This window comes from Tetranychus urticae, chromosome 3, assembly GCF_039701765.1.
Source record: "Tetranychus urticae isolate SD_2017Ah chromosome 3, NJAU_TeUrti_SD_1.0, whole genome shotgun sequence".
In the NCBI taxonomy this organism is placed as follows: Eukaryota; Metazoa; Arthropoda; class Arachnida; order Trombidiformes; family Tetranychidae; genus Tetranychus; species Tetranychus urticae.
This window is the reverse complement of record NC_142960.1, coordinates 18,231,385-18,244,510: the sequence shown is the minus strand read 5'-3', so window position 1 is coordinate 18,244,510 and position 13,126 is coordinate 18,231,385. Positions and strand designations below refer to the sequence as shown.

At 31.6% G+C, this 13,126-nt stretch overlaps 3 protein-coding genes and 1 long non-coding RNA gene across 14 annotated transcripts; 3 read left to right on the top strand and 1 right to left on the bottom strand.

Annotated features, from left to right (window-relative positions):
• Window positions 1-170: 170 nt before the first annotated feature.
• On the bottom strand, window positions 171-732 carry LOC107362986 (cytochrome c oxidase assembly factor 5). Its single transcript, XM_015930147.3, has 3 exons — window positions 507-732; window positions 347-448; window positions 171-289 (listed from the first exon to the last, which is right to left on the bottom strand). Exons 1-3 carry the CDS (start codon window positions 612-614, stop codon window positions 251-253), a joined length of 249 nt encoding a protein of 82 aa, XP_015785633.1. The 5' UTR covers window positions 615-732; the 3' UTR covers window positions 171-250.
• A 40-nt stretch (window positions 733-772) lies between these two features.
• Window positions 773-3,793, top strand: LOC107362985 (phosphatidylinositol-glycan biosynthesis class W protein). Of its 2 annotated transcripts, none has more exons than XM_015930144.3 (6): window positions 773-1,023; window positions 1,692-2,001; window positions 2,066-2,237; window positions 2,308-2,881; window positions 2,954-3,180; window positions 3,251-3,793. In XM_015930144.3, the coding sequence occupies exons 3-6, from the start codon at window positions 2,101-2,103 to the stop codon at window positions 3,723-3,725; spliced, it is 1,413 nt and encodes a 470-aa protein (XP_015785630.1). In that variant the 5' UTR covers window positions 773-1,023; window positions 1,692-2,001; window positions 2,066-2,100; the 3' UTR covers window positions 3,726-3,793. The 2 variants fall into 2 exon arrangements, with proteins under 2 accessions (XP_015785630.1, XP_089124671.1); XM_089268545.1 differs by lacking the exon at window positions 773-1,023 and adding an exon at window positions 1,141-1,272.
• Window positions 3,794-3,956: 163 nt separating this feature from the next.
• LOC107362987 (putative N-acetyltransferase san) lies at window positions 3,957-5,372 on the top strand. The gene is made up of 2 exons (XM_015930148.3): window positions 3,957-4,373; window positions 4,475-5,372. The coding sequence occupies exons 1-2, from the start codon at window positions 4,091-4,093 to the stop codon at window positions 4,678-4,680; spliced, it is 489 nt and encodes a 162-aa protein (XP_015785634.2). The 5' UTR covers window positions 3,957-4,090; the 3' UTR covers window positions 4,681-5,372.
• Window positions 5,373-6,863: 1,491 nt separating this feature from the next.
• Window positions 6,864-12,679, top strand: LOC107362989 (uncharacterized). Of its 10 annotated transcripts, none has more exons than XR_016199384.1 (8): window positions 6,864-7,009; window positions 7,308-7,710; window positions 7,826-8,040; window positions 8,114-8,350; window positions 8,455-8,673; window positions 9,140-9,522; window positions 9,599-11,624; window positions 11,930-12,679. It is a non-coding gene; the product is annotated as an uncharacterized LOC107362989 (long non-coding RNA). The 10 variants fall into 10 exon arrangements; XR_016199386.1 differs by lacking the exon at window positions 6,864-7,009 and having other exon boundaries at window positions 7,053-7,710; window positions 9,599-9,750; window positions 9,908-11,624; XR_016199389.1 differs by lacking the exon at window positions 6,864-7,009 and having other exon boundaries at window positions 7,054-7,710; window positions 11,930-12,089; window positions 12,457-12,679.
• The last annotated feature ends 447 nt before the right edge of the window (window positions 12,680-13,126 follow it).

Here is a 13,126-nt window from a genome sequence, read left to right as displayed (position 1 = left end):
AAACTGAAATACCGGTTAACTAGTAATAGGAAAAATCCAGGTTACGGGCAATCGATAGAGGGTCGAAATCATGTTTTACTAGAATAGTTGAGCAGCAAAGATGAAAAAAATTTGCTCGAGTTGATGTAAGATGCTTATTTTTCTTGAACAATATCCTCGAAATCTTATGATGCCAACAAATTAAATAATTTTATTTAAAATATCTAGTTTAATATACAGTTAATCGTGTTTCTAACCATATTGCTCGTCTCTATTCAATTCGTCCTCTGAATCGTCTCCTATTATCAATCTAATAAAGAAATTTAGGTTACAATTTTGATCTTCAAGATACAATATTTGTACTTACCAAACTACGTTTACAATTAGTCAATAGGTTCTTAAACTGGACACATTCATTGGGTAGAAGTTCATGTGCTCGTCTTAAGCATTCTTGAGGACGCATTCCATCCTGAATCGAAATAAAAAACATCAATATTGAATCTCAATTTGTTAAATTGTATACCAACCTTTTTAACACAGTCAGATTCAAGAACACAATGTTTCAAGTCCATTCGTGCATGGTAACATGGTCTTCCATCCCCTTTAGCATCCTCCTCAGTTTCCAAAACCCTCATTTCAGTGTAAAGATCAGATTAGTAACTATTTCAAGCAACGAAAATTTAGTTAAATTATTATGAACAATTGAAAATTGTGGAGAAACAAAAAATTTAAAACACACTTGTTTTGACTACATTTGACTCCGCCTTTATTCACCTTCATCATCAGCTGATTTTAAGCTGTTTTGCTGACAACAATAAATTTAGATTTAATTTAATATTGACTACGTTTAATCTACACCTTTAATTTCATTTTCCCCTTGAAATTAAATAAATTGTTGGTTGCTATTTCAACTTGTTCATTCTCATATTTTCCTTTGTGCCTTTCCTTGTCCAGTTTTGGTACCAAAGTTGTGGTTTATCAATGGGCTCTTTTTGCTAGCTGGGGAACTGTCAACTAATTATACTTGTCTCCAAATATTAGTAGGTAATTATAAAAGCTAATTAAAATCTCAATTACTAATTTCTTGTTTGAAACTCTGTTAATTAAACCTTATTCATTGCTAAAAAAATATTCATTTTGTAACATTAAATAATCCAATCTTCCTCATTGACAATACCCAACAATACATGTTACATAGCAGTTCATAGCTTATCTTCATTTCTGATTTGTATGGTTATCTCTTTTATTCATCTTTTTTACATTTCAGCATTATTTCAATTGTTTGATAGCAAAGTAATCAAATACTATCAGTTCTTTTATTTCAATTCCAACAGATTTTCAATTTCATGAAGCTTATTAATTTCTTTGTTCTTGTTTTATGTTTTTTCAACATTTAACTACATGTATCATGTTTTGACATGCTTTAACTAACTCTAATTTTGTATCAAGCTTCCCTCTTTTACCCTTTCTCCTCGCTATTAACGTTAATCAGTCAATTTAATGAGTCTTGAAATGTTTGGATTCGCTTGATGAGAGAAATTTGATTACATAACTTGTCAAGTTGATTTTCCTTAAACTAATCGCTATTCTCATTTTATTCAAACTAATATTTGTTGCATTCTGTTTTCACTTGATCATGTCATTTTTATCGATACTTTTCAAATTCTAATGTTGTTTATATCACTAAATCGTTTAATTTCCTCCATTTGCAGGCCAATCTTTGAAAAACAGCGTTAAGGATACAAGCTTTCAACAATATGTACAACTTATCAACAACCAATGCTAATGTGATTTATGGGTTTATGTGTTGACTTTACTTCCATCATTTTTACATCTGCCATGACAATCCTTTTTCTAATTATTGAATATCATCAGTGGAAAAAAATGAATCAATTGTAATTTATATCCAATAATCGTTGATTCAAAGACTTGATTGTATGAAGTGCCTATTCTCCTATTGTATACCTTTTGAAAAGGTCTTTACCTATTCAGTTTTATGGTCCTAAGACTTCTATTAAAAAGGTTTGTTCATAATTCTATAAAATTTGGCCTTCTTTTAATATTTTTCATTTTCTTAAATTTTCAGATTCACAACTCAAGGACCATAATAGACAGATAACCATGAATGCCTCGGAATTCATCAATTTTTACCAATACACTCCACCTTTAGAGTTGTACCATTTATCTATTGTTTATACTTTTTCTCATTTTTTGGTTCTTTCCATTTTAACATGTTATCCTATCCTCGATACCACCAAGTGAGTTGACCAAATTATTTTTGATTTTCTCTAGATTCTAATTCATGACTTTTTTGTCTCATCCTAACAGATATTTTCGTAGACGTATATTTATTGAATCAACTGCTTTGGCCATACCATTTCTACTAAGCATAACTCTATTTCAATCAATCACAACAACCATACCATATTTGCTTTTGATATTTTCCTTGCATTTACTATTCTCACATTCCAAAATTTTTGTTGTCCTCAAATGGCCTGAAATTGTGTTTCATTCTAAACCGATGCCTGTTAAATTGCCCTTTATCACAAACCTTTTGGCAAATGTTGTTTTAACAGTTAGCATTGTTATTCTGGCTGTTGATTTTCAAATTTTTCCTTATCGATTAGCTAAAAGCAAAGTGTATGGATGGACTTTGATGGATACTGGAGTAGCTTATTTTGTTGCACTAAATGCAATCCTATCTGCTGAATCTCGGCAAGAAACTCAATCTTCAACCTTGCACTATCGTTCCATTTCAATTTCCAAAATTATCTCACCATCTCTGCCACTGTTTATTCTTGGAGGTTTAAGAATGCTTCTTGTCAGATTGACGGATTACCATCAAGAAATTACCGAATATGGTGTCAGCTGGAATTTCTTTATCGTTCTCGGTCTAACAAGAGTAAGAATCTTAACCGTTCACCGTATTTTATCAATTTATCAACAATTAATGTTAACTTATTTTTTATTGTAGGTAATATCATCTGTCCTATTTCATTTCTTCTCATCATCCTGCAAAACTTCCATAATCATTGCTTCATGCCACCAGCTTTTCCTCTCAATGGGTTTGGGTTCATTTATTCTCAGCCCAGATCGTTCAGGATTTTTTCGAGCCAATAAAGAAGGAATCTTTTCCTTACCCGGATATATCTCTATTTATCTATTTATGATTTGGATTGCTCGAGCTCTTTTTGAGAAAAGGTACCTTAATTTACATGACATTTTTTAAATAATCATTTTAATAATTCCTTTATTCTCATTTTTCTTGCAGGCATCGAAGGTCTAACTTTGATAATATTATTTTTGTCTGCGATCTTACATTTATTGCTCTGATGTTAGGCAGTGTTGGATTATTCAGCCATTATTACATTGACCCGATCAGTCGACGAGAATGCAATCTTGCCTTTATTTGTGCCACTATAAGTTTGATTCTATTTATAATTGCTACTGAATTGATGGTCGCTGTAATGATTGACATTCTTCAATATTTTGGTTTCATGAAGAAGCCGCCTTTAGTTAAAAGTTTGCTCAATGAAGCTGTCGCCCGAAATGGTTTGGCAGTATTTCTATTCGCCAACATTCTCACTGGTTTAGTTAATTTAACCTTTCAACCTAAAACGAGAGGATCAATTGTATCTATCACATGCCTTATACTTTATTCATATTGTATATGTCTTTTTGCCATTTTTTGTCATTCAAAGAGGGTTAATTTAAAATCATTTTTCAGTTTCAGTTTGCGAAAATGAGCACGATTTTCGTGAACGATGTGCAATAATTATTCTACAAATTAAACTGACAAGTAAAAAACATTCTAATTAAAGTGTCTAAATTATTTTTCAACCAAATTTTCCCTGAAATCTTAATGGTTTAGTAAATCATTAGAAAGGTTTATTATGAATTTCTCATTCCTTAAATTCATTCAATGATAGCTTTGGTTGGATTTATTTTTTGGAGATGGAGCCACGTGATTAGAAAATTGTGTCTCTGAAAAGGTAAACACATTCGAAGCCCTTCTGATTTCTGAACTCTGACTTTTAATGACATTAGTTTATGTTTTATGCTTTGTGTTTTAATTAACACAGTTTAAATTTAAACTTCTACTACTTTCAAGATGCCTAACTGTCCATCTCAACAACAAGAACGGATTAAATTATGTGTTGTCAACGGGGAAAATATCAAATCATTACGCCGGTGTAATCAAGTAATTTTTCCTGTTGTTTATAATGATAAGTTTTACAAAGATGTTTTAGCATCCAATGAATTGGCTAGAGTTGTTACTTACGATGGTCTTGTAGTTGGTGGAGTTTGCTGTCGAATTGACAACTCAAACAATCAGAAAAGAGTATACATAATGACGTTAGGGTGTTTACCATCATATCGAAGACTTGGAATTGGTTTGTTATTTTTTATATCTTTCCGTCTTTTTCACTTATTTTAAGTTGAAATTTTCAATCTTATTAATTTTTTTCATATTTTTCTTTTACTCTCGGAACAGGAGCCTTGTTGTTGGAACACGTTTTAAATTATGCTCAAGAAAATGACTTGGACAGTTTATACCTTCATGTTCAAATCAACAATGAAAATGCCTTGGCTTTTTACAAGAAATTTGGCTTCGAAATCATTGACACGAAAGAAAATTATTATAAAAGAATTGAACCTTCAGCTGCTCACGTATTACAGAAAGAAATGAAAAAAAGTTGAGCTCAATATGACAACAACGGAAAAAACAATTTCCCTTTATTTCCCATTTATTTTCACATGCATTGGCAAAAACACACAAATTGATTTTTCAAATCACTCACATGATTAACTTTGGTTAATCAAAGTGATTCTCGACGCAACCAATTTTCACTATGGCTTTTTTGGCATTCCTTCAGGTGGACTTGGTGGGCCTCCTGGACCACTTGGTGGACCGCTTGGTGGACCGCCTGGAGGAGGAGGTGGTGGTGGAGGTCCACCGGCTGGGGGTGGAGGTGGCATTCCTCCTTCTGTATCAGGCTTGTCCATACCAGGAGCAAGATTCATTACCCATCGGTCACCACCATCTTCAATTGCATCGATTTGAGCGGCATTAATGCTGTAAGCTTGAGATGACTTGAACAGAGCCACGCAAATAAGGGAAACTGCCAACAAAAGTTTAACGTTCACCATAATTATTAACTTATTAAAAGATTTCACAACAAATTCAACTAAACAATTCAACTAATTTCCAGTTACTAACACGACTCATCTAAAATCTACTCTTTTATATCAATCGCTAATTTGTTTTACATTGTACACAGTAATTTAATAGGAAAATTTGAATGTTTGATTAGTTAACATTTCTTTCAAATTATTGTTATTCATATTTTACCGATATTTTAGCTTAAATAATACATGAAAACAAACAGTAATTATCACTCTGTCTTTTGGCTATTATTTCTTATTTTATTTACATTTTTCAATTTTTTATTGAAATTTTTTCCCATTGGGGCTCATTGATGTTTGATGTAGGCAAAGATAGCATTCAATAAATTAAATATTGCATCAAAACATCACTTTATTCAAACAAATTCATCAAAAGAAATACAAATTTGCTGAACAAAAGGCAAAAAAACATCTCATTTAATCCTTCTGAATACATATTTCCCAGGTAAATATTGATAGAATTAATTATTGAGCTAATTTTCTGGGTTTACAGTTTGAAATTAAAATATTATTCATAAACCAAGTGTAATAACTTATCCGCAATCATAAGCTAATATACAAGTTGTATGATAAATCATTTTAAAAATTGTGAACGAAATCGATTAGCCTTGAGTACTGAAGGTCAGTTTGAATAAATAAGTTGACATGTCAAATGACATGGTTTACTTTTTGCATTTTTTACTGGTTCATCATCTGATATTAAATTAAAAATGTAAAAACAGTGAATGACATTTGCAGGTAGACAAAAAACAGAGAGATCAAGGTTGAGTTGGTTAATGGGTTGGTAAAATGAACTGAACCATTGATGGAGTTGTGTTAATTTATATGACACTGAAAATCCAGGAAGAGAATGGAGAAAGAGAAAAGAAAGGAGGAAAGATAGGAAGAGAGGAAGAGAAAGAGAGAGTTGACTTGATTTACTAGGCCAAGATCACTATTGAGGAAGATTAATGTTAAATTGGGTCAAACTTAGCTTCTGCGAGGTCAATATGGGCTGAATGAAGGGCAACTCAGTTCAAATCAACTCCTAAAACACTGTTTGACGATCAAATATGCTTTGCCCTTGGCCTTACAATTTTGTTTGCTTTATTTAACTTGTTTTCAATTAACTTGGCCTACAATTCAAATCAAAGTAACCTCCTTTTTTTAACCAAACAGTTGATAGTTAATAACAATGAGACAATCATACCAATAGTTGTTATCAATGTAAATCTATTGATCAATCGCATGAAAACCTCGCCTTTTTATTGAAAAACTTTATTCAAGACGAGATTAACTGCTGAATAATTAATCAACTTATTTATTATTGTAAGTAATACTAAAAGCTGCAATAAAAATGACAATTAATTGACAAAAATAATTGTAATGCATCTTCAAAGAAAGGTCAGTTTATGTCAAATCAGGATTATTTTCAATTGTTAAGACCACATCAATAAGTTGAAGTCAATGATATTTTTAATAATTTTGATATCAAAAACCTTGTTCTTTACGATACAAACCAATTACAAGTGATACCTTGGATATTGAAATCATGAATCGGCAATGAGTTTCAAAGTTCCGTACAGATATTAAGCTTACATTTTTTCATCATTGAGACTTCATTGAAATTCAATTGAATTCAAATTTTCGTTACAGCTTGCGCAGCCATCTGCTGGTTTAAAACCGAACCTTCCACACATCGTAAATTGATTTAAGATCTGTTCATTAACTGTTAAATTACTGTTCGTTTTATTTCAACTTTGATTTATGGACAATTGATGTTCCAATTTTACTTTCTTTAAGTTTTCAAGTATTTAATGCATCTTTAATGGTCGATAAGAGTAAAATTAATTCAAAAATTAAGGTAATCTATGGAAAAATTTCATCATCTGAATAAAATGGACTCGATTATTCGCAGTTTATTGAAATGGCCATGTTTAATTATTTCTGATCGTTAAGATTTTTGAGTTTAATAAATCGATTTTCTTAGATATTCTTACATTATTTTGAACTGGGTAGAGTGACGTCTTACTGTTGATTGTTTACACCCGTTGACTGTTACTTTTCTTGTAATGACAGTTTTGCCAGTTGCACCCTTTGATATCAGTGAAAACATTACTTTAAAACTGCTGGATTATCGGATAATCTTTCTTTTTTCTAAGCTTCTAAAGTGACTCTATTATTGTTAAAACCATGGATCCGTCAAAGGTATGTTGAGTTTTCACAGAAGCTACAGACAGCAAACAAGATGGAACAAAAAGTAGGAACCAGTTAATGATGACCACAAGGAATACCACAGAAGCCGTGTCAACCTATGCTAATGAGTGTGTAAAGCAAAAATATTTGGACCGCAGTTTCTTTTACCATAAAAATATATACAAGGCCAACGATACTTTCAATAATGAGTATCAGTTAATTTATTAAAATTACTTTTACAATTCAAATATATGGAAATCAAAAACATTATATGGGCTTTGGAATCTGATGGTAAAGCCAATTAGATGTAATCTATTTCCTATTCGGACACTCATTTGTGGTTTCACTATTTTTCCTATGCAAGAAAAGGTAAATTTTTTCATAATCAATTTTACTATTTTTTTTACTTACAATTTACTCTCACCTTACTAATTACCTTGACAATAATAATTTTCCTACTTATTTCAATTCTCCATTACTTAAGTACACCATTCCCTTTGGCTATTTGAAGACGATCCACTCTTATAGGATATCTACTTCTGCTGTTGGATTACGTTTTATTTCTACCTACACCATACACGGTCACCATTCTTAAGTAATCTTATTAGGCTGCCATATTCAAATTTATGCTCACCTAACAGTCAATTATCTGGATTATAGTGAATTCCAGGTATAGTTATTGAAATTTCAGATGTAAATGTAAGCCACCATCTAATTTATTTACGCTTATTGCAATCTAATGCTTTCGTTTTTTCTTCTTCCATCATCCTAGGTTTATTGCAAATCTCCGAGACTTTATGGATAAAGATAACGTATTTGGTGAAGTGGCCCTTTCTTTACACTAAATCTAACGAGTTTTGTATTACCTGTTCATGAACTTAGTCAATTCTCTTGTCTGGGAGCTAATATTAGTCTAATGCATTTGAAACACTGTAAACATCGGTAGACAACCATTCGGACCATTATGCTTTTGATCAATCTTTCTTTCTCCACTGTCTTCATATTGTGTGTAAGTTGGTACTTTTACCTCTCTCATCATTTCTGTTTTTTTTTCTGCAAACTCTGTTAAAACAATTTAACTTTAGTAATGTTCCTCTTTTTTTTCTTGTTTAGGAAAAAACATAGACCCAGGCAAAAAGGAAGAAAAAAAATGTTTTGTTGCTTGTCAAAGTTGGCTCCTTAATTGCTAGTTGATCAAGGAAGAAGTAGGAGGAGGGATGGAAGAAAGAGAAAGTAAAATTACACATCATCATCATCATCATCATCATCAACAGCATCATCATAGTCATCCTCATCAATATCGAGCTTATCTCAGCCTCTTTGGAGCTTCTGGTAATCACTTCACCTTAAAATGGTTACCCTTTCATTATTAGTACCACCATCATTACCTGACCACTTTACTTTCGGACTCGTTTTTATTCTTCTTTTCACATCCTCGTCTTCTTTTGTCCTCTCTGTATGTTCAAATGTTACTCACAGTTAATGAGTTCTTAACTGTGTACCTTGTATTTAAATTAACCATGAACCAAGTCGAAGAGAGAGAGGGAGAGAAAGAAACAAAACAAAAAACAAAAAGACTGGCACCATAGAAGTGAATCTGAAAATTTGATTCTGACAATTTAAACAAATAATTTATGATGCATTTGAAAAAAATTTAGATCGCTTTTTTAACTGTTTCAAAAAAGGTTAAATTGCCTCATAAGCAAGTTGAAGTAGCTGTAATTATCTTCCTCTAAACCCCTTTAACCCTACAATATTTCACTAAATTTTCAACATTTCTTCTTCTTTTTTCTTACAGATTATTGAACATCTTTTTTTTCACTTGAATTTCATCTTGGTCTGGTCATAATGCAAGGAGTCAAAGTAAAAAGCTCAGGAAAAACGCTTGCAGTGTTTAATTGATGTTGATGGATTGCACTTTATATAAATATTTGTGAATTTTAACTTCTAGTTACTCTCCATTTATCAGCTATTTTCTCAAGCTAACTTCACTTGTTGGAGGAGGAATCAACTGTCAAGTCAACCTCTAAAAGTTCCGGGTCATCTATTTTTCTCTCTTCATCTTTATCGTCTCTTCTTTTTACTCCAGTGTAAAGGTTTACCTTAATATAAATGGGGTGTTTCATTACAAAGGTGGGGTGTAATTAAGTATATCACGACTTAGATCACGATCTGGTGTAGGTGGGTCCACATTCTAAAAATGAATATACATTTAAGTTCCAAATAATTTATCTTCTCTTTCTTTTCTTTCCCTTAGTTTCTCTCACTTTTCACTTACTCCTGCTCACCGATCATCAGCATTAGTTTACTGGTTTACCTGAAGACAACAACAGCAACAACAATAACATTACCGTCGTATTGACCAGAAGAACAGCAAGAAGACAAGCAAAAAAAAGAGGAAAATGACCCGTAATCTTACCTTTCATCTCCTTCTTTCTGTCCTTTCTTTCAACCTTTACCATGAATGTTTCCTCCCACCAAACCATGAATCTTCTGCTAATCTTTAATTAACTCTTTCTCTCCCTCTCCACCCTCTCATCTTCTCTCTTTTTTTTCTTACTAATAGTGGGTAATGTTCAATTAGACCAGAAAAAACGGTAAAAATGTATCTACAACAAAACCTAACCGTTGCTGGCTATTGAAATAGATAACAAAAGGTCTAATAATCATGGACTGAAGATGATTATGACTTACCTTCATCTTTGCAGATAAAACGTTTTTTACATTGACTCGTCTTCCCAGCAAACTAAGGTCCATCAATGTGTTAAAAGTTGACCATAGCTATTGGTGTATCTTTTACAAGCTTTTTTATCATTTTACAGTTTTTACAAATCAGATAGCACTATAGATTTATTTATAAACTAATATTTAGATTTATAACCAAAGTGTGAAAATCCATTGGCTTTTGGTGGACCAACATTGGGTGACCAACTGAAATTATTATAATAATTAATATCCAACATTGTTTATAATTATAATGTGCATAATATTATAATTACGTTTAACTCCTCAGATTTGTTACTCTAATTGTTACCTTAAGGTAAACAATAACAGTATTCAGGAAATGATTGAATATCAGGTTATATAATTTATATCTAGATGATGAGTTATGAAAAATTAAACATTGTTCAATGTAATGTCTATAATTAGTCTTGACGCTTATGATTAACGTTAAACATCAATTGACTTGAGCCATAAAAATGGCCAAAATCGTTTGCTTTTGGCTTTTTTGGTAGCTTTTGGATTATACTTGGTCACATAACCGATACTAGTAATTATGTCCACTCAGTTAATATTGTTAATCTTGTTTATCCACCTTGAGGCATCAAGTCCAGTTAAGGTAAAAAAAGCAAGATTAACAAATTGTCAAAATAGATTGAACATTATCATAGATTACATGATGAAACTGATGAATCAATAACTGGGCTCAAGTCAATGGTTTAATGCATTAAAAGGTTTAGATGATCAATAAAAGCATTGGTTAACAATGTAAATCAATCAACACCATTAACTCTAGTTTCTGGTGAATGTGATTTATGTAAATATGAGAAAATTTGGTAAAAGGAAAAGTCTTTTTTTATCAGAAAATTACAATTCCAACTTTCAATAGCCATTAGCTTTCAGTTTCAACAATTAAGGTTTTGTTTCATTGTAAATACATTTTTGCTTATTTTTTCCTCTTCTTAATTGAAGATTAGACAATAAAGGTATAATAGACAGTGAAGAAGAGTTGAACATTGAACATAAAATTCATGGTTCTTGTGGGAGGATAAGTTCATGGTAAAAATTTGGCAGAAACAATAATAACAACTAAAAAACAAAAAAGGAGGAGATTTACCTTTTCTTGCTTTTCTTTTTCTCTTTTCTTAAAAGTCTTTTCTAGGTTTGACAGTAAGGTTTTGCTGATGTCTTCAGGTAAACCAGTAAACTAATGCTGATGATCAGTGAGCAGGAGTAAGTGAAAAGTGGAAGATGGCAAAAATGGCAGAAAGAAAAAGAAAGAGAAGATAAATTATTTGGAACTTAAATGTATATTCATTTTTAGAATGTGGACCCACCTACACCAAATCGTGATTCAAGTCGTGATATCCTTAATCACACCCTACCTTTGCAATGAAACACCCCAAATATACAAAAGTAAACCTTTACACTGGATGATGATGAAAATGATGAGTAGAAAGAAGAAGAAAGAGAGAGAAATAGATGACCCGGAACTTTAGGGGTTGGCTTGTCAGTTGATTCCTCCTCCAACAAGTGAAGTTAAAGCAACTGATAAATGAAAAGTAAGTAGATGATGATGATGAAGTAAAATAACCATCAAATGTCCATCTATCTTTTCCTCCATCAACATCAATTAAATCCATTGTTTGAGTGTCTTTCTTCATCTTCATCATCATTATCATGTTTATTTTGGTTTACAATGTTTGTTTCTTGCCAAACTTCATCTTCATCACTGCCTTCATAGCCTTTAGCTTTAAACATTTTACTCTTTTCCATTTCTTCAATTTTTGAAATTGAATTTTTTCCCAATCATTTTCATATTACAATTTACACCATTTTAATTTCTCTTTCACCTTCTTTTTTCCAGGTTGCCAGATTAACAAGTGCACATTCAGTTTGATTTTCAATTAAGTCGACGGAAAGCTTGGAGAGAAGTTAATTATCTCGTTTATCATGTTAATACAATCAGGAAACTTGATTTGATTACATTGTATTATGATAAGGCCTAATACCTTTTTGTTTGCCTGGTGAGAAGCTGAAGAAAGATAAATATGTTTGCAGTTAAATTGAAAATGATTGAAGAAGCCCTTATTGGAATGAGCAAACAATTGAAATTACACTTAAATCGCAATCCATATTCATTGTCTCTCTCCTTGACTCAAATGATTTGACCTTTACCTTTGACCTGACTTAAAATTTGAGTAAATTGTTTGGAAACATGCAACAAATCCTTCAGCATATGGGTACTTATAAGTGAACAGTAAATGGCAGTAGTTTATACAATGACAATAATAATCAATGCTAACGCGATCATTGAGCGTTTCTTTTTTTTTTCTTTGGAACTGTAGATACAATTATATTAATGTTTCTCTTTTTGTTTTGTTTTGTTAACAGGTAATCACAATTAAAATCACTCAAATACAAATGGAAATGGAATTGTAATCAATAAGGTCAATAAGGAAAAGGTCAAATCGTTTGTAAAAATGTTAACATTTGGCACTCTTGTTGTTGATACTTCAATTATTCATTTCAATTGTGAAACTACTCGGCTAACCATTTACCGATGAATATGGATGTGGAATTGATTAACATGGTTAATAAGCTGGTTTGCACTGAATCTTTCGTGTTACCCGTTTCCGGAATTTATTCAATGAACCTCAATATCATTCGTAAACTAAATTAAATGCTACATTCTTGGTTAATGTTACAAATGTTGTTGATTGTTGTGATTTGTTTTTTGCTTCAAATAATCACTTGAATGATACTTATTTAATGCTAATTTTGACACATCAATCATTGGGAAAACCTTGATTAAGTCGTACCTTTAGTATCCATTTCAACATTTCAAAGCCATTTCATTATACGATTAATATGCTTCAAGATTGAGTTTATTGTCAACAAATGGCTACGGATGGAAAAGTGTTTCAGCTGAATATCAGGTGATAGCATTCAATATAATTGAAAGTGTTAGCAATTGCTAGTTGATTATAGCTATCTATTTACCTTGTTAACCATTTGAAACTTATTTGACTCCTATTGAGCCCATAACAAGCAAATTGAAAGA